This window comes from Piliocolobus tephrosceles, chromosome 16, assembly GCF_002776525.5.
Source record: "Piliocolobus tephrosceles isolate RC106 chromosome 16, ASM277652v3, whole genome shotgun sequence".
Taxonomy (NCBI): Eukaryota; Metazoa; Chordata; class Mammalia; order Primates; family Cercopithecidae; genus Piliocolobus; species Piliocolobus tephrosceles.
In genome coordinates, this window is record NC_045449.1 from 43,956,342 (window position 1) to 43,976,652 (window position 20,311).

The 20,311-nt window shown below is 50.6% G+C and overlaps 1 protein-coding gene across 2 annotated transcripts in view; it reads right to left on the minus strand.

Moving 5' to 3' along the window:
- Positions 1-1,186: 1,186 nt before the first annotated feature.
- Positions 1,187-20,311, minus strand: part of MYCBPAP (MYCBP associated protein) — a 23,368-nt gene continuing 4,243 nt past the window's right edge. Inside the window, exons 2-19 of one of the 2 annotated variants that reach the window (XM_023203917.3) lie at positions 16,264-16,391; positions 15,490-15,649; positions 15,244-15,347; positions 14,202-14,385; positions 13,837-13,952; positions 13,139-13,286; positions 11,758-11,873; positions 11,552-11,667; positions 10,904-11,012; positions 9,825-10,014; positions 9,185-9,372; positions 7,927-8,073; positions 6,392-6,778; positions 5,263-5,384; positions 4,387-4,502; positions 3,802-3,959; positions 3,466-3,636; positions 1,187-1,288 (exon numbers count right to left, since the gene is read on the minus strand). In XM_023203917.3, coding sequence (XP_023059685.3) covers positions 1,187-1,288; positions 3,466-3,636; positions 3,802-3,959; positions 4,387-4,502; positions 5,263-5,384; positions 6,392-6,778; positions 7,927-8,073; positions 9,185-9,372; positions 9,825-10,014; positions 10,904-11,012; positions 11,552-11,667; positions 11,758-11,873; positions 13,139-13,286; positions 13,837-13,952; positions 14,202-14,385; positions 15,244-15,347; positions 15,490-15,649; positions 16,264-16,391 — 2,762 coding nt within the window. Of the gene's footprint in view, positions 1,289-3,465; positions 3,640-3,801; positions 3,960-4,386; positions 4,503-5,262; positions 5,385-6,391; positions 6,779-7,926; positions 8,074-9,184; positions 9,373-9,824; positions 10,015-10,903; positions 11,013-11,551; positions 11,668-11,757; positions 11,874-13,138; positions 13,287-13,836; positions 13,953-14,201; positions 14,386-15,243; positions 15,348-15,444; positions 15,650-16,263; positions 16,392-20,311 lie in introns of both variants that reach the window. The other variant, XM_031934322.1, reaches the window with a different exon arrangement.

Below are 20,311 nucleotides of genomic sequence, written 5' to 3' on the forward strand. Positions count from 1 at the left end.
CAAGCAGGTGGTGCATTGAGAGGTGGGGGACCTGCCTGTTGGCCGCCCCCAGGAAGTGCAAATCTGGAGCCAGTGCTGGCGATCCCTCTGCTTTGAGTTAACCCTTCCCCTGCCTCTTCAACAGGAAAGGAGGGGGTCTCCAACACCCCCACCACACCATTCCCCTTCCTCCTCTGGGCCAGGAGGACGTTAAAGGAGAGGGCAGGGCCATTCCCTGGGGCTGGCTTTTTGGTGGAGCCCCTGCCTTCTAGGGGAGGAGGGCATCAGGACTCCAGCACAGCCCCCTCCCTGCCTTTCCCACACGGAGTCAGATCCTGCTCTCCATCCTCCTTCTGCATCTCAACTGGAGGATCCCTCAGGCCCACTTAAGGACGCCCACCCACCCAAAAACCAAAGTTGTTCTTCAAACTCTGGGAGCCTGGAGTGCTGTTCACATGGGGAACCCAGCCCCAAATGGTTATGACTGACAGAAGACAATGATGGGCATGAGTCTGAGCTGACAGTACCTTTCTGAGAGCCATTTCTAGCCTGTTTCATGTTCCCCTGAGCAAGGGAGGTAGCATGAAGATCAGTAGCTGTTTTTAAGGCAGAAAGGTGGCTCAAGGCCAGATACTTTGAGATGAGGAGGGGATAAGGAAGACTAGACCCCGAAATAACAAGGTGATGTGGCCTCTAGAGCTGAAGAAGTGTGGTGAGCATGATCTGCAGGGACTGAGTTGGGGCCCTGGGACCCAGCTAAAGGGAGATAGCAGGGAGCCAGGTCCCATGGGTCTAGTTCTACTCCTCATCTCACACTTTGTCATACTTAGTGATGACACTTTAGGAAGACCTGGCTCCAGGAAGTATGACCCTAAAAGTTTGGGACAAGGAAGCCAGAGGCAGGGACTACCAGAGGTGACACACTGTGTCCTGTCACCTGACTCCTTGTCTTGCTACCAACCTGCTCTTCTGCTTGGCATCCCTCACATCACCTCCCCAGCTATGTCTGTCTCTCCTCCTGCTGGAGGGCTCTGGCAGCTGGCAGGAGGGGATCTGAGGGCAGATGGGACATGGGAGGACCTGGACCAGGAGCTGACCTAGCCAAGATCCATCATGTAAGACACAGAGGCACACAGAAGTAGTAGAAACTTGAAGGTTCTTTATTATTTATTAACCCATTTTCCAGAAGGTTGCTTGGGCCCGAGAGTCACCTGCAGAGATGCAAACTCTCCTCGACATTCTTTGTGGGGCTGAGCTCATCAGCCAGGACCATCAGGTCGGTCACCAGGGTGTCCAGCAGCCCATGGACCTGGAAGAACGGGACAACATCACAGGCACGGTTTCCTCTGTGGGAAGCACCTATGTATCAATTGTGCTATGGGAGAATAGCTGGAGAGGGGAAAGAAACCAGTTGTTTGTGAAAGAATTTCACAAGTTCAAAGTTCTTGCGAAATAATTTTTGGTTTTGCTTTTTTTTAAAAAAAGACAGGATCTCTCTGTCACCCGGGCTGAAGTCCAGTGGTGTGATCATGGCTCACTGCAAGCCTTGACTTCCCTGGCTCAGGTGATTCTCCCACCTCAGCCTCCCAAGTAACTGGGACTACAGGCGTGCACCACCACACCTGGCTACTTTTTTTCTATTTTTTTTTAGAGATGGGGTTTCACCACATTGCCCAGGCTAGTCTTGAACTCCTGGGCTCAAGCAATCCACCTGCTTTTGCAGTTTTATTTTTGAAACCAATCTGGGGAGGTGGCCCTGCGCCGGTACCTTTGACATATGGAGGCACTGGAGCCAGGTTGTTAAAGGGAAACTCCAGGGATCCCATGGAGCAGTGCCCATTTAGCCGTTTGGGGTAGGCCTGGGCTCAGTCCCAGTTCTACTCTGGTCTCCTGGAGGCCAATTTTCCTTCCTGTATGATAACAGATCCACACACTGAAAGGTCTCTGGGACTGAGCCCTCCAATGGGGTTGGATCATACAAGCCCAGGCAAGTTGATTCTTTTTTTTTTTCCTTAAAGATGGGGTCTCCCTGTGTTGTCTAGGCTGATGTCGAACTCCTGGGCTCAAGCAATCCACCTGCCTCAGCCTCCCAAAGTGCTAGGATTACAGGTGAAAGCCACCGGTGCCTGGCCAGCAAATTGATTCTTTTTTTCTTTCTTTCTTTTTTTGGAGATAAGAGTCTCGCTCTGTCACCCAGGCTGCAGTGAAATGGCATGATCTCAGCTCACTGCAACCTCCACTTCCCGGGTTCAAGCGATTCTTGTGCCTCAGTCACCCAAGTAGCTGGGACTATAGGCGAGTGTCATGCCTGGCTAATTTTTTGTATTTTTATTAGAAACGGGATCTCACCATGTTGCCCAGGCTGGTCTCAAACTCCTGAGCTCAGGCAATCTGCCCACCTTGGCCTCCCAAAGTGCTAGGATTACAGGCATGAGCCACTGCACCTGGTCTGCTAGTTGATTCTTAATATCAAAGAGCCATGGAAGGGTCGACCCCTGTGAGTCCTCAGAGCCCTTTAATTACTTTCTAGACCCCATCAACCATCAGATATCTTAGTGATATCACCAGTGGCAAAGGGAACTTTTGATCAAATGAGATCCAGAGTGTGAACACAATACATGATGTAATCCCAGCTCCCCAGGTGTCCACCTTAGAAGAAGACAAGGCGTGGCCATTAGACATACTGACATATTGAAAATGGCTTTGTGGACCTCCCCTCCAAAACAAACAACAACAGTAACAAAAAAACAAAACGGAAAACCTGGGTGAATCTCTAAGGACCTGCTACTTAAGAACGGATTAGGATGAAGTCTCTCTAGTCCTTCAAAAACCTTACAATTGATGGGAATGCACCCTACATGGTGTTCTCCCAAGGAACACGTCTGCCAGGATGCACCTAACGGGGAGTGAGTGGAAGCAGCATAAAGAGAAGGGCTTCCTTCCTCTCTGTTCCCCTAGAGTCTGTTCTCCAAAGGGCAGCCAGAGCCATCTTCTAAAGCCTATCAGACCCTATCGCGTTGCTCTTCAAAACCTTGCATGACTTCTCATTTCCACTCCGAAAAATCCCAAGTCTTCACAATAGCCTGCAAACCATCCCTCACCCCCATGACCTGCTCCCCATCTACCACCCTGTCCCTTCTGGCCCCTCCCTCCCGTGGCAGTTGCTCCCCCTGCCTAAAGCACTCTTCACTGGACGTCCATTTGGCCTCCCTTCCCCTCCCTTCAAGTCTTTGTGGGTTGTCACCTCCTCACTGAGGCCTCTGTGCCTCCATTCCCTGCCTGGTCTATCTTCTCTCGCATCGTGCTCATCACCTAACATGCTAGGCACATTCTTTATTCATGAGGCCTGTCTCACACACGAGGATGCCCTTCCTGAAGCAGCTCTGCTTCCACCATGATGGAGTGGGCACTTATTGTTTGCAGACTGAACGGAATGAATGAGGCAGGTGGGAGGCAGGGGAATGGCTGCTGGGTGCTTCCCTTCACCTCGCTGTGCAGCCTCTGGTTGTATTTCTCCATGACCAGGGGGTCTATGGGTTCTTGAGAAGGGAGGTTGATGTCAGGGATAGGGTCTTCCAAGGAAAACCTGTCCCGACTTGTAGATTTTATGACTTTCTTGTCGTCCTTTGCCCTGAGCTTCTTGCTGTTGGGACGGTCCTGCTGGGAGAGGGAGACACACACAGCCTTCAGGAGCACCAGAGGTAGGCCCCGGATGTCCTCAACAGTAGCTCACTGGGAGAGCCTGGGCACATGCCCACCTCCACAGCCCCCACCTCTGCAGCCCCTCCAATCCCCTCCCCAGCCCCACCTGGCCCAGACCACACCCCAGCATGACTCCTTCCCGAGTACCTTGGCTCCTTTCTTGTCTTCTTTGTCTTTGATCCCCGGTTGCTTCTTTTCCTGGGCTGCTCCTTTCCGCTCCTCCTTCCCAACTTTCCCCACAGGTACCTTCACTTCCATGATGGGAGGTGATTTTTGATCTAAGGGAGGTGGGTGGAAGAAAATGTGACAGACCCCCAGCAGCCTAGTGGATGCTGCAGGCACGTGAGGAGGCTTGAGGGGAGGAGGAAAAGCAAAGGGCAATAGCCTTGAGCCCTGGTAGGCGCGTGACTTCATGAAACAGGACTGTGGTGCCTGTGTTCTGGTCCCGGCTCTGCCATGCTCCCATGAACGACCATGGAGAAGTCATTTAACTTTGCTGGGATTACTAAACCAACGTGGTCACTAAGGTAGCTTCTGGGTACCACATCCTGGCAGCTGATAGAAGGGGGTAAGGGGCCTACTCCATGGGCTCAGCCTAGCAGAGCTTCCACCATAGGAGTATGACTGGCCCAGGCACTGCTGCCTGTCCATTCAGAGAGATGAGGGGGGCTATGCAGAGGTGTGGTTGGTTGTACAAGATCTGACCTTGCTCTTCAGGCACATTCAAATAGATGGTCTCCTTCTCAGGTAGGCCCAGCAGAGACCTCAGCCACAGGGAATGGCCCACCAGGCTGTCAATCACATCTCGCCACAGCTGCAAACTACAGGGCAAGACGTAATGGAGAAATGCCATCACTCCTCATTTGTCCTTGAACCTGCAGAGGCTTGGGTCTCTCCCTTCAAAGACCCTGGTGCCAGGAACTGCTGGTGCCAGGAACTGCTGTGGAACAGTGAGGATGCTGGCCACACGCCTGAGCAGCCAGCATCCTCACTGTTCCCCACCAGGGCAAGTGCTTGGAGGGGGTTCTGGCTTGCCTTAAGTGGCAACCAAGAAAAAACATGGCCCAGGACTAGGGTTAGGAGGCCTGTATGAATTCAGTCCTACTTCAAAGGGCTTGAGGCCAGGGCCAGACTTGGGCCCGGTCCCACTGGAGGGGCTGAACCTTGCATGAGACTTCCAGCGTAAGGCTCCTGGGGCTTGTCCTGAGGGCCTTGAAAAGGACCCCACGCCTATACCAGCAAGTTCCAAACAGGCACTGGGGAGGGTGACAGCAGAGAAGTGAAGCTTTTAATGGAATCTGCCCCCACCCTTCTTTCTGCCCTCTGGCTTCTCCTTTTTTCATTCCTCTGCTCATTGAGAAGGAAAAAGGAAAAAGCAGGAAGAAAAAAAAGTTAAGGTGTTTGATCTGCTGTGACTGCTCTCCAGTGAGCAGCAGGCACTGCGGGGTTCCAGAACATGGAATGTTTGCCACATGCTCTAGCAACCTGAGCTCAAGGGAAACTCAGACCCCTGGAGTCCCAAGACCCCTGCAGAGCCACAAAGGGAAGGAGATGGGGCGGCTCTCCTGGCAGGGCACCTACCACATCTGGTGCAGGAGGTTGGACTGCAATGGCCTTGGCTTCTGGCACAGCTCCAGGGCTGCTTTGTTGAGCCTCATCAGCGCATCCTCTCTCTGGTTCTCATCAGGGAGCACCATCACTGCCTGGCAGGGTCATGGGCACCATTCTGCACCAGGACACCAAGGCTCTCTGTGTCCTCTAGTGAAGGGCATGGTGATGTGGGGATGGGTGGCAGGGGATCAGAAACCAGGAGGGGATGCAGCCATGGAGAGCTGTCTGGGTGCCTTTGGTGGGAGCAGGGACCCCCCTCAGAAATCTGTACCTATGAACCCCTTCTCCAAGATTTGCCAGGGTCAGAGGGTGGGCCCCCCTCCTGGAACATAGAAGCATGGGCACCCCAGACAAAAATAGGTAACCCAGCTGGGCACGGTGGCTCACACCTGTAATCCCAGCACTTTCGGGTGGATCACCTGAGGTCAGGAGTTCGAGACCAGCCTGACCAACAATGGTGAAACCCTGTCTCTACTAAAAATACAAAATTGGCCTGGCATGGTGGCTCACGCCTGTAACGCCAGCACTTTGGGAGGCCAAGGTGGGTGGATCATGAGGTCAGGAGTCTGACACCAGCCTGGCCAACATAGCAAAACCCCGTCTCTACAAAAAATATAAAAATTAGCTGGATGTGGTGGTGCATGCCTGTAGTCCCAGCTGCTCGGGGAGGCTGAGGCAGGAGAGTCACTTGAACCCGGGAGGCAGAGGTTGCAGTGAGCTGAAATTGCACCACTACACTCCAGCCTGGGCAACACAGCAAGACTCCACCAAAAAAAATTTAGCCAGGTGTGGTGGCGCATGCCAGTAACCTCAGCTACTTGGAAGGCTGAGGCAGGAGAATCGCTTGAACCTGGGAGGCGGAGGTTGCAGTGAGTTGAGATCGTGCCACTGCACTCCAGTCTGGACAACAAGAGCAAAACTTCATCTCAAAGAAAGATAGATAGATAGATAAATAGATAGATAGACCCAAGAGATCACTTTCTCTGGGCTCTCAGATTTTGTTTCTTTGCCCATGGAGCAAAAGGGGCTGCTGGGGCCTCCTTTGTTGGTTCGAGGCAGGAATATTCTCTACCAATGCCTTCCAGGGTCTTGGAAGCACCTTTCTGAAATCCTCCAAGCAGAGATTCCACTCCAGCAGGGGAAGGCCATCCGGCTCCCAGGGGCTCTTGGCGCTGTCCACATCTGGGCTTTCCTCCACCAGGATCTCCTCCATGATGCTCTTCTGCTGAGGACTCTTGGTTCCCACTCTGGCCTTCTGGGACCCGGATTCCCTGAGGGCCTCGTTCTCAGGCTGGGGCACTTGAGGTTCAGAAATGGGGCTCTTAAAGTGCGGTAAGAGCTCGGCATTCACAGAGGCCTTCTCTGTGGCTACGGGGCTGACGTGCTCCTTGTCCCCTGGCCTGGCCTCCTCAGCCTTGGGGGGCAGGGTCATGTACTGGCGCCACAGTTCATGCAGGCTTTGCACCACTTGGTGCTCGTAATGCAGCTGCAGCAGAAGATGGGAAGGCTTGTGAGGGAGAGGCTGGGGTGCAGGCACCAGAGCCCATGCCAGCTGGCCCTGGCTTCTTCCTGTTCCCCTGAGAGCACTGATGGAGGAGGCAGGGAGGAAGCCAGCAGGAGGGCTGCAGCCAGAGGGGCCCCCTACTTCCTTTTCAACCTGGGAACCTCCAAGTTGAAGCTTTTTTTTGCATTTGGGCTTCCAAGGAAGCCTGGGTTTGAATGAAGGAGTTGTGAAGCTCCATTCTCACCAGGAATCCACTTATTAGCAAAATTACCCTGGACAAATCACTTCATCTTTCTGGGCCTCAGTTTCCTCAATGTAAATGAGGATATAAACAGTACCAGGGCCAGGCACAGTGACTCAAGCCTGCAATCCCAGTGCTTTGGGAGGCCAGGGTAGGAGGATCACTTGAACCCAGGAGTTCAAGACTGGCCTATGTGACACAGAGAGATCCTATCTCTACCGAAAAAAAAAAAAGATCCTCCTATAGAGAAATTAGCTGAGCATGGTGATGCATGCCTGTAGTCCTAGCTACTCAGGAGGCTGAGGTGGGAGGATCACCTGAGCTGGGGAGTTTGAGGTCACAGTGAGCTATGAGTGGGACACTGTACTCTGGCCTGGAGTGTGACAGAGTGACATGCTATTTCTAAAAAATAAATAAATAAAAATAAGTAGTACCCATCTCATAGGACTGCTGTGAGGAGAGGTGAGATATTCATGGAAGATGTGCAGATCAGAGTTTGACACATAAAAGAGTTTGCTATTACTCTCACCTAGGGCAGCAATCGCAACCTTTTTGGCACCAGGGACTGGTTTCATGGAAGACAATTTTTCCACGGATGGCAGGCAGTGGGGGAATGGTTTCAGGATGAAATTGTTCCACCTCAGATCATCAGGCATTAGTTAGATTCTCATAAGGAGTGTGTAACCTCGATCCCTCCCATGTGCAGTTTACAATAAGATTCGCGCTCTTATGAGAATCTAATGCCACTGCTGATCTGACAGGAGGCAGAGCTCAGGCGGTAATGCTGCTCACCCACTGCTCACCTGCTGCTGTGCGACCTGGGGGCTGGGGACCCTTGACTCAGGGCACACATGATGGGACAGAGGCTGGTACTGGTACTGGGCCTCACCTGAGGATTCCTGTGCCGGAACAAGTCTTCCTTGGTGAGATAGGCATCCACAGGTGATGGTGTGCGCTCCGGGGTCAAGACGCCCATCAGCACCTCCTGCAGCACTTCGTGAACGATGGTGACTGCCTCATGGGCCGTCAGTTTGCTCTGCAAATGGGAAGGTAGCAGAGGATGGCAGCCCAGGCTCTCAAAACCCATGCATCCTTCAGGAAGTTGGAGCCCCCAGGACTTTGTGCCTTCCTAGGGTCTGAGTTCCTGGCATTGGCTCTCTCTCTCTCTTTCCCTCTATCTCTCTCTTTCTCTCTCTCACACACACACACACACACGCCTGTTCTAAGACCCGAAAGCCTCTGAATCTCTCCAGATATCCTTGTTCCCTAAAAATGGATGAAAAGGATCCAGAGGAGGGCCAGTTCCAGGGAAGGCTGCTGCTGCCTGGGGCCTGGTGATCACACAGTTAGCATGTCACCAGATTAGGAAGAAGGGGTGGGGCACACAGTGGGGGTGCTTCTGAGGATGGTGGTGAACCTCCATCAGGCTTCAGTCAGTGTCACAGAAACATAGGGGAGGGGCACCTTGCGTGAGACATGAGTGCTACAGTCAGTGAGTAAAGCAAGCATGACATTGTCAAAATGACCTTTGATCACCACTGGCTGAGCTCCAGCTGAAGGAGCCGGCCTTGTGACTGGGGGCCACAAAAAATAAAAAAGCACAGCTTTCTACCAAATCCCAGGATGCACGGCTCAAATGGCCACACTGTGAAACTGATTCGAGGGGACAGATTCCCAGTTCCCACCTCACACTCACTCCAGAGTTGTCAGCTGATTGAGTGGGACGGTGGGCAGACTCACCCTGCTATTTATTAATTATTATCACTAGTTTTGAAGTCTTGTCGGTTAAACGCAACTCCACTGTATAGTACTAGACAGCGATGGACAAAACATAGACCAGTGCATAGGGCCATGCATTGTTTGTACTTTACACAGTCTGCCTCTTAGGCTCAGTCTAATTTCTTTCTAACTCAGTGGGGCCATGCATGGCATTGCTGCAAGCTGCTCCTCACCTGCCTAGCCAGCGCACCCATCTTTTACATCACAAGCCCTGGGAAGTGTTCATGGAACAAAAGTAGTTACCTGTTTGCTAAAAATTCAATTCTCCTCTTAGGCTGGGAGAAATACCATCCCTGCAGGCACTGCCAGGAAGAATAGCAGGATACCCTACCTGATGCCCACCGTGGCCATGGTCCTGGGTCCCTTACCTCCAGTACTTTCCTCTCATCCTCAAAAACATCCTGGGTCAGGGAGACCGCATGGAGATTGACTTGCAGCACAGCACCTCCTAATAGAGTAGGATGGGTTCGAAACTCCCAACATTCCCTGAAGATCCCAGCAGTCAAAGACTTGAAGAAGAAGGTAAAGGTTTTAGTTTCTCCAGGCAGAATCACACCTGAGAGGGACAGAGACTGAGGTTTCCAACATGCAGGAGCTGGCTGAGCCCCAGACCTGTATGCTCCTACATGCAGTTAACTGAGCCCCAGGCCAGGTGACTGGCCAACCATCCCAGTTTACCCAGGGCTGAGAGGTTTCAGCCCTGGAAAGGGGGATTTTGAGTGCTAAAGTCCCAGGCAAACGGAGGCAGCTGGCCATCCTAGCTCCAAGCCTGTGCATCTAGATAACTGAGCCCCTAGAACGTTTCTGCTCCCAGGTGGCTCACCTCCCCGGGTTCTCAAGTTCCGTCAGTCTCTCAACAGACATGAATAGTCAGGCCACACATTTCACGGAAGGAATGACAGGGACTCAAACTTACAGGAACTGGGCCATAACTAAATTTTGATGTCTCACGAGGATTAAAACAGCCCCAGACAGGAGCCAGCGTGTAGGGTGGCTTCGCCCAAGTACCTTCCCGGCTGTTAAAGTAAAATCGCTGCATCCTATTTTTCTTCAGGTCTTGGAAAGTGTCCGGTTGGTGCTGCCGTCGCCAGTCATACCAAATGGCCACGGTGCCATTATTGACCACAGTCAGTTCTGAGGAGGTTTTCTCACCTTCCAGGGTTTCAAAGGTCAAGTGAACAGCAATCCCGACCTGCCTCTGGAAGGAGGAGGGACAAGAAATGTCTTTGCTGGAGACCCTGGCCTAGAGTGAACAACTCATCTGGTCTGCCCAGAACTTTTCTGGCTGTAGCACTGCAAGTCTCGTGTCCCAGGCCTCCAGGGCTTGGCCACTGTCACATAGAGTGGTATCCTACTCCAATATGGTTGTCTCTGAGGTTACCCTCAACAGTAAGAAGAGAAGATAATATATATATAAATATATATATATACATATATATATATATATTTATATATAATTTTTTTTTGAGACAGAGTTTTGCTCTTGTCACCCAGGTTGGAGTGCAATGGTGTGATCTCAGTTCACTACGACCCTGCCTCCGGGGTTCAAGCGATTCTCCTGCCTCAGCTTTCCAAGTAGCAGGGATTACAGGTGTCCACCACCACACCCTGCTATTTTGTATTTTTAGTGTAGAGATAGGTTTTCACCATGTTGGCCAGGGCTGGTCTTGAACTCCTGATGTCAGGTGATCCAGCCACATCAGCCTCCCAAAGTGCTGGGATTACAGGCGTGAACCTCCACGCCTGGTCAGATAAAATATATTTTATACCCAATGAACATTTCTATTCCTCAGCATCTGAAGAATATTTTAGAACCTTCTTAGAGCCATACCTACTTGAGAGAGTTTGCTTGTTTACATGCTTGGGGGCTAGGTATAAGCCCCAAGTGGCTTATGACGGTCTGCAGCCTTGTGATTTTATTCTTGCTCAAGTTAGTGTTGCTGTCACCATTTTCAGATGTGCTGAATGCACGAACAGATAAAAACCCAAACAGGAGACTGTGCAGGCTGCTGGTAATTGCCACAGACACCTCGGGGCTGCACCCCCAAGGGAGGCCCTCCCAGCAGGTGCGGTGGAGGCAGTTTTACCTTGTCCTGTGGATTACTGCCTCTGATCCAGCAAGCTGGCTTCCCACAGAACAGAAGAGAAGGGCCGAGAATAGGCATGGGGACATCAGAGGAACTGGCCAATGTGCCTCTGTAAGAAAAGCCAGTGACTTATTTTCTCTTAGGCTGCCAGTCATGCCATAAGGAACCCCGCAGAAATGGTCACCAGGAAGCCTAGAAACACAACCAGCTCCACCCTGCAATAGAGTATGATCAACTCCACTCCTGTGCAGCTTCCTCCTGACCCATTGCTCTAGGTGGGAGGTTCTTAGAAACACACAGACTCTTCAAGCCCTCCTGCCAGAGCTATTCATGGTACACAGAAATACATAGACTTTCCATGCCAGAGGCATTCAAGATGCACAGCAGTGGGAGGGTCTAGAGAGCCCTCACTTGACCAGCAAGGGAATGTCTGCCCCATTAGGGGTTAGTTGTTGGACAGGAGCAGGTGGCAATAGGAAAGCCAGCACAGCTGCTGGAATGGGTTCAAGGAGTGGGTGGCAACCACTGGAGAGAAGCTAGGGTGCAGGCACCCTGATCTCAGGGAGGGAAGCCTGCTCTTTCATACTGGTAGATGCTGGAGAACTCTTCAGTTCCCGGAGAACTCCCCCGGGTTCAGGCTGCACTCACAAGTATGTTGTCTCTTCAGAGGAGCTTCCCTGACTTCTTTCAAACACTGTGTAGTCTTCCACAGTAACTGCTGAGAAGGGCTGCCCTTTGCCCACCACCTCCAGGCCATCAATATCCTCCGAGAGACGGAGAAAGGTTAGAAGAGCTGACTGAAGACAGGCACTGCCCCAAGGGGCTTCTGACTGGGGCATGGAGGCCATACTAACCTGCTGGCTGAAATCCAGCTCTGCCATGATTTCCTGCAGCTCCTTGCGTCGGTAGATCAGAAATAGACTCCGATCCCAGGTGTAGCGATATGAAGCATCCCTCTGGGCTGGTAATCCTAGCATGAGGTCCAAGGACCCTCAACACAGGCTGCTGCCATGCCCCCTTGCTCACCCACTTCTCAAGGGCTCTGAGAGTGCCTATCCCAACACCATTTCTAGGAAGGATGAAAAATACAGCTTCCCTGCAGCAGCTGGACTCTGCTCTCCTGTCCCGTATCTCCTCAGCAGCCCTACACAAGACTTCTGCAAAATTAGCTTCCAAATAGCCAAATTTTTGGATTATAATAAAAATGATAATAGCAGCTACCTTTTATTGAGTGCTTAACAATGAGTCAGAACTTAATACATTTCATATCTCATTTAGCCCTATCACAACTCTGTGAATGTTTTACAGATAAGGAAACTACAGGCCAGAGGGGTTCACTAACATGACATGGCTGGGACCTGAACCCAGGCAGCCTGGCAGGCTCTAAAGCAGATATGCTCAAGAGAAACAGGATGCAAACCACAAACACAAGCCACATGTGTCACTGAAAGTTTTCTAGATACCACACTGAAAAAGGAAAAAAGAAACAGGTGGGATTCATTTTAGTAATATAGGTTATTTATTTTATTTATTTTTTGAGACAGAGTTTTGCTCTTATTGCCCAGGCTGGAGTGCAGTGGCATGATCTTGGCTCACTGCAACCTCCACCTCCCAGATTCAAGTAATTCTCCTGCCTCAGCCTCCCAAGTAGCTGGGATTATAGACGAGCACCACCATGCCCAGCTAATTTTTGTATTTTTAGTAGAGATGGGGTTTCACCATGTTGGCCAGGCTGGTTTTGAACTTCTGACCTCAAGTGATCCATTTGCCTCAGCCTCCCAAAGTGCTGGGATTACAGGCGTGAGCCACTGTGCCTAGCCTCATTTTAGTAATATAGTTTATTTAACTCAGTATATAAAAAAAATTGTCATTTTGACATGCAATCAATATAAAAATGATTAATAAAATATATTGTTTTCACACTGAAGCCAGTGTCCAGTTGACAGTACTTCTCAGTGCAGGGCAGCCACGGTCCAGGTGCTCACCGGTGGCATGCAGCTCAAGGCTCCACACTGGACGGCAGCTCTATGGCTGCACTCCAGTTTCCTAGCTCTCTCACTGTTTTACTGAAGAAAAGGAAGAGGGAGCCAGACTTCAGGAAGACTCCGGGACTTGCCTAAGGCCACAGAGAAACAGGCCCTGGGCCGCACTGTAGAGCCATGCTGGCCACTGCCACGCTACCCTGCCTCTGGGCCAGGCACAAGATGCCAGCTGGCTTACAGCCTTGCGCCTCACCTGTCTCAACCCGGATGGAGTGGGGCTTCCCGATGTGAGTGATGGGCTCCATAAGGCCACGCTGAGTTTTTGTCTTGGTCATGACCAGACCTGTCATCTCATCTCCCAAGTATTCCAGTCGACTCCAGAACCCGCTGTTCTCCCAGTTCTGGCAAGGAAGGAAAGGTGAGTCAGATTACCTGGACACCTCAGCCAGATGCTGGTGGAGATGTGGGAAGATAAGCACCACCACAGGCTACAGATGCTCCCTCTGGGGAATTCACTGCTGCCATGATTGCAGAACAGAAGCCTCTACTGCCACGTTTTCTGGACACCCTGTTGTCATCTTTACCTGCCCCCAGCCAGATGGTGTGGGTTGGGACAGGTACTGCACTGGTCTACCAGAACAAAGTGGGGGACTCTTCAGCCTCTCTCCTTAGGGTGTAGGCTCCACTCAGTCTAAGCTCCTAGGAGACAAACACTAAGACTACTCTAATAACTCGCTACCTGTGTGGCCACCACAGGCTGAATAACCTTACTGACTAATCATAGAATTTAGTAAAGGCCTTGAGGGCTTAATGATGCTTTGCAATGGATAGGTTTTTTTCTCCCCAGCTGTGCCACCTGAAACCAGCATCCCTGTGTCCAGATACCTGCCCCCCACCCCCCTCCTCCGTGCCACCCCCTGTCCCCCGGGCACTTAGGACAGGTGGCCTCACTTTCCTATCACGCCGCGTTGGAAGTGTGCAGTCAATGAGCTCCCGCTCCTCCTGGATCCGTCTGTAGGTCTCCCCAGTGTGCATGAGCAGCTCACTGATCGGCTTCTTTAGGTGTTCTAGAGAGAGAGGCAAGATTGCAGCCACTCTGCCAAACCAGAACAAGCAGGGGCCTTGGCAGTCTGCATCGGACAGCTTCCCTCATGGGGCTGATTTCAGGACCCACTGAAGCTTCAGAGTGAGACGCTCTTGGGAGTGAACAGCACATATGTGGTCAGCCCGAGGCCAGGCTCTGGAGGAGAGTAAACAATCCAGCAGAGCCTTGCGCCATATGGAGGCTGGGCGGGAGCCCTGTCTGCTCTGCTCACCACTGAGGGCTTCCTGCTGCTTCTTCCGCAGGGCTATGTTACGCTGCCAGTTTTTCAGAAAGTTGTGCTGAGGAGGTGGGGCCCAGGGAGGTCTCTTCTCTTCTTTGGGGGCTTTTTGCTTTGACTCTCCTTTAGCAGAGATGAGGGTCATCAGACTGGTTGAGGTAGGTATCAGCTCAGCCAGCTGAAAAGTACAACATAGGCATGTGGAAAGCAGTGAGAAGGCTCTGGCGGGGCTGAGCACACATTTGCTGAGGCCTAAACCCATGCTGTTATCCCACTGTGCTGAGAATCCCTCCTCTTCAGGACTCCAGGGTAGCCAGTGACAGAAAATAAATCCCCGAAGCAGGGGGCCCTGAAAGCAGCTGTCAGTCCAGTCTCCCGCAGAAAGGGAACTTCTGTTTCAAGATTAGGGTCAACATCTTCTAGTGTTATTGGTCCTCCTCACAACTGACGTTGATTGACACCTTCACCCATGTGTAAATGGAAGCATTCTTACATGGCCCCAGGCCCCTTAGCGCCTGACCAGAGTCAGCCTGGATCCAGGGAAGCAAGGGGAAGAGACAGGAGAAGCACTGCATGATGGGAAGGTTGAAAAGATACAGAATCTTCCCATGGCCCAGGAAGCAGTAGGAAGCCACCTTCCTCCACCATGTGGAGTGAGGAGGGCAGGCCAGTCTCCAGAGAAGGGAAAATCAAGACAGTGCACAGAGCAGAAGGAAATGAGGCATGTGGGCCGAGTCCTGATGCCTTTCTGGGTTCAGTCTACTCAGACCCAGGTACTCCCACCTTTGGGTTCCATGAGGCAATCTCTGGAATCCTTACAGTAAATCCCCGACTTCACTGAAGCCAGCTTCAGCTGCCTTTTGTACCTTGTAACTGAAGTGTCTAACTATTCTGGGAGAGGGTCCCTTATCAACTCAGACTCGAAACCTAGAGACTAAACTGTCTCTTTAACCCCAGCCCTGCTTGACTCTGTCAGGTGGAAGACCGAAATGACTTCAGTGACTGCTCTCATCCTGGTAGTTCTGTGCAAACAAACCCGGGTGTTCCCTCGAGCAAGTGCAATTCTCTTAAAGTCCTGGAGACTCCCCAAGATGTGGTGGGGCAGGATCTGGTCACTGCCATCGAAGCTGTCACCAGGACCTGTGAGGATAAAAGAAGAAAGGGGAAAGAAGCTGTGGGTGGGCAACTCTCAAGAGGGCAACTTTCTGATGGAGACTGGGTTTCTCTTGAGGTTGACCCATGAGTTGAAAGACAGTGAAGCCAGGGCTGAGACTGGGTGTACCAGAGTAGTCCAGAGGCTTTGTGGCTGCATCGGGATTTGCAGGACGTGCTATAAGGTGGCAGACCTTCCTCCTAGGATCCGTGGGTTTGAGTTTACGGATGATAAATTTCTGGGTAATGACGCGTTTATCTTCCTTTTCAGTAAGGCGAGGAATATGTTGCTAAAAAGAAATAAAACAAAGGAGAATTCCACCTGTGGTGGAAGGAGGAAGAGCATCACCCATCTCCTCCGTTCTAGTTCTGGGTAGAGTTCCTGAAGGCTGACAGATCTGTTTCTTCAGCTCTGCCCATATGTTCTGTTGAGGAAATGCCTGTGTAACAGATATGTGACTTAGTAATATCCTGGAGGGAAAAAAAAGACCATCTTATGCCTCCAGATAGTTCAGGTGAGGGGTGGCTGACTCTCCCAAGTGAAGCATGGGGTTAGGGTTTAGCAGCTTTACCCAGAGCTGTACCTTTGCTCCTTAAACTCATCCTCCCTTCTGTGAAATGGGAATGATGGCACCTACCTCTACGGGAGCAAGATACCTCATCATCTCATTTCCCCCGTGGTTCTATATGAATCTCAGAAATGTTAAAACAGACAATACAGTGAATTCCTTAAGGTGGTAAAGTGAAAAGAATCTGTGTTCAGTGGATTTTTCCATGGAGTTACACACTCCCCATGAGTAGGGAGATGGTGGGAAGACAGTGGACATGGCTGGTGTTCTAGACCACTCAGGCTGCTGGCAGGGAAACGTTTCTATGATAAGGGAAGCTTAGGCTTCATCCTCACCTCCTTCAAGTCTTCCTTCTTAATGGCCAAAGCAAGAATGTCATCTCCTTGTAGGACATTGCTAACAGGTTCAGGCTCTTCCTGAATTGGGGGTGTGGGTTGTTCAGGTCCCTTTGCCCTCTTCTTTTCTGAAGAGAAGCAGAAAGTTATTAAGTCCTTAAAGAGCTCCTTCTATATATGTCAATATATACATACAAAAGTATAAATATATACTAGACTCCATGAGGGGGGCGGTGCAGAGCTGACCAGCTGGATAGATAGCAGAGGCTGCCAAGGTGGCCTGGGTGGCACTTTGCTGGGGCAAGAGGAGCTCCCTCTGGAGGGTCCCCCTACCCACAGCCCCTGGCTCACCACAGTGACTAAGACTTCTGTAGCCAGAATTTAGATCAGAAGATGTTTCATTTCAGGCCAGGTATGGTGGCTCATGCCTGTAATCCCAGCACTTTAGGAGGCTGACACAGGAGGATCACTTGAGGCTAGGAGTTCAAGACCAGCCAGCCAACATGGTGAAACTCCATCCCCACTAAAAATACAAAAATTAGCCAGACCCATGCCTGTAGTCCCAGCTACTTGGGCGGCTGAGGCAGGAGAATCACTTGAGCCCAGGAAGTAGAGGTTGCAGTGAGTTGAGATCGCACTACTGCACTCCAACCTGGGCAACAGAGCGAGACTCTGTCTCAAAAACAAAACAAAACAAAAAGATGCTCATTTCGGGTGCCGTGGTACAAGCTTGGAATCCCAACACTTTTGAGAAGCCAAGGCAGGCGGATTGCTTGGGCCCAGGAGTTCAAGACTAGCCTGGGCAAGCCTGGGCAACATAGTTGAGACTCCATCTGTACAAAAAAGATTATTTTTAATATGCAAAAAAGATGTTCTATTTCAGGTTATGCTATTTATAAGCTAGACAGTATTGGGCACACATCACTTAACCTCTCTAGGCCTCAGGCTTCCCACGTGTACAAAGAGTCAGTTGGACTAAATCAGTGGTTCCCAACTATTAGTCCAATGTCTGCCTCAGAATCTTGGGAGGAGTTTTATGAATACAGCTTCCTGGCTACTGCATGGAGCCAGGGCCTAGGGAGCTGTAATTTTTTCAACTCCCTAGGTGATTCTGATGCACAGTGGTTTGGAACAACTGAACTAGATGTTTTGCCAGTGTCCTCCAGTGCTGGCACTGATCCATGCTTCTGGGTAAAGGCACTGGGTTTCATAAGACACTGGTTAAAATGCAGCATCTCTGTGGGGGAGGCAGAACATTCACCACTGGCCATTTATTGCATACTATTTCATTTAATAAAGATTATTGACCGGGCGCGGTGGCTCAAGCCGTAATCCCAGCACTTTGGGAGGCCGAGACGGGCGGATCACGAGGTCAGGAGATCGAGCCCATCCTGGCTAACACGGTGAAACCCCGTCTCTACTAAAAAATACAAAAAACTAGTTGGGCGAGGTGGTGGGCGCCTGTAGTCCCAGCTACTTGGGAGACTGAGGCAGGAGAATGGCGTAAACCTGGGAGGCAGGGCTTCCAGTGAGCTGAGATCCGGCCACTGCACTCCAGCCTAGACAACAGAGCGAGACTCCGTCTCAAAAAATAAAAATAAAAAAGATTGTTTAAGCAGCTTCTACGTGCCAGGCACTGTGCTAGGTTCTGGGGATATATGTCAGAGCTTGTCTTTAAAGAGCACATGCCCAGTGGGAAACAAGACCGTGAAACAGACTGAACCAGAGTAACTACAGGAACATGGTGGGGAGGAATACCCAGCCCAGAGTCAGCGGGTGTGGGAGGCGGGGGGGTCAGGGAGGGCTTCCTAAGGAAGGGATGTTTAAACAGAGCTGAAGAAAGAAGTTGGAGAAAGGAAAGGGCCCTGGGGAACAGGCATTCCAAAGAAAATAACATAAAGAGGCATAGAGGCAAGAGAATGAAGCACATCCCTGGAACTCAAAGCATGTGTTTTTAAATAGCTGGAGTGTGGTGAGGTGGGAGGGAAGAGGCAGAGCCCAGAGAGAGCAGCAGCAGCCATATCATGCAGAGCCCAGTGAGCCATGTGAAGGCTTACCCCATGGGCAATATAGCATGCCAAAGAATGGATTAAGAGTTGCAAGATCTTGGGAGGCCAAGGCAGGCAGATCGCTTGAGCCCGGGAGTTCAAGACCAGTCTGGGCTCTATAAAGAAAATACAAAATTTACCCAGGCATGGTAGTACATGCCTGTAGTCCCAACCACTTGGGAGGCTGAGGGGAAGGACAGCCTGAGCCCAGAAGGTCAAGGCTGCAGTGAGCCAAGATTGTGCCACTGCACTCCAGCCTGGGTGACAGAACAAGACCCTGTCTCGAAGAAAACAAAACAAAAAATCCTGCAAGACCGAGATGAGCATATGAATGTATTTAAGAGTCTGTTGTGGCAGCCAGAGCATGACATTGACAACATCTGGGGCAGAAGGGGGTCACAGGTCGCTTTCCAATGAGGACACACTCCCTGCCTTCCTTTCACAGAGGTGGCTTAACAGGTTCAAACACATCTCATTTCTCTGGCTGGTCAACCCTGTCATTTTCCCTCTGGTTCAGAACGGTTTGATATAAGGCCCTACATAAAACAATCAAAAGAAAACCTAAGTTCTGCCTTTAGGGAGTTTAAAACAAAATTTGGTTTTATCCACTGCTTCTCACGGCACCGTAATCTTTAAGAGGCAGTATCACTAAAACATCAAGGCAGGTGTTTTGGTTAATAAAATCAAACTTTTTTAAAGGAAATTTCCATAGAGTTGGTGGCCAAAAAAACTCACACCAAAATCATTCCAAACATAGTTCTAAATTCAGCCTGTTGGCCAGGTGCAGTGGCTCACGCTTGTAATCCCAACACTTTGGGAGGCCGAGATGGGAGGACTGCTTGAGGCCAGGAGTTCAAAACCAGCCTGGGCAACACAGGAGAACCCATCCTTAAAATTTTTTTTTTCTGTTAGAAAAAAATAATAAATTCGGCCTATCATCCACAGTCTGTTTCTGTAATGGGGTCAGCAAAGGTTCGGGAATATCTGTCTGTTAAATGCATGGCTCTGTGCACACAAACACACTTGTGCGGCTGACAGCTGAACCCCGAGTTCCAGTGTCATCTGCCGCCAAGTGTGGAGATGCAGCCTTGGGCTTTGATTTCTACCTCCCCTCTCCCTTCTACACAAACTCACCAAAGTGGGTGGCAGCCTATGAGAACTGAGATCAGTTGAAGGTCTGCTTTTGTAAATATTTTGGTATTATCTGTATTTTCTAGGACATTTGCTTCCTCTATCCATAACCTTGACTGGGTTGACATCTTTCCAAGTGATTAAACATCTCCAGATGTGTGTTTTTTACTGGTGGGTACACAATTACCACATGTCAACAGAAACTTTCAACACTGCTGAAGATTTTTGGGGGCCAAAGCTCGCATCCCTTCAGTGATAGAGAAGCCAATCTTTCATGTTTGGTTTAGATTGAAATAGTAAAACTCTGGTCTAAGGTTATTCTGAGAAAGTTATCTTTAATGTAGTCCAATAAACGCTCTGTTACTGCATACGGTCAGGGAGCGGTATGTTCTAGTTAATAAAATATTCACTAAAATGATATATACATTTTTTTTCTTGAGATGGAGTCTCACTCTGTCCCCCAGGCTGGAGTGCAGTGGTGTGATCTCAGCTCACTGGTGCGATCTCGGCTCACTGCAACCTCCACCTCCCAGGCTCAAGTGATTCTCCTGCCTCAGCCTCCCAAGTAGCTGGGAATACAGGTATGTGCCACCACGCCCAGCTTTTTTTTTTTGAGATAGAGTTTCGCTCTTGTTGCCCAGGCTAGAGTACAATGGTGTGATCTCAGCTCACTGCAATTTCCACCTCCCAGGTTCAAGTGATTCTCCTGCCTCAGCCTCCCAAGTAGCTGGAATTACAGGCATGCACCACCATGCCCGGCTAATTTTTTGTATTTTTAGTAGAGGCTGGGTTTCACCATGTTGACTAGCCTGGTCTCAAACTCCTGACCTCAGGTGATCCACCTGCCTCAACCTCCCAGAGTGCTGGGA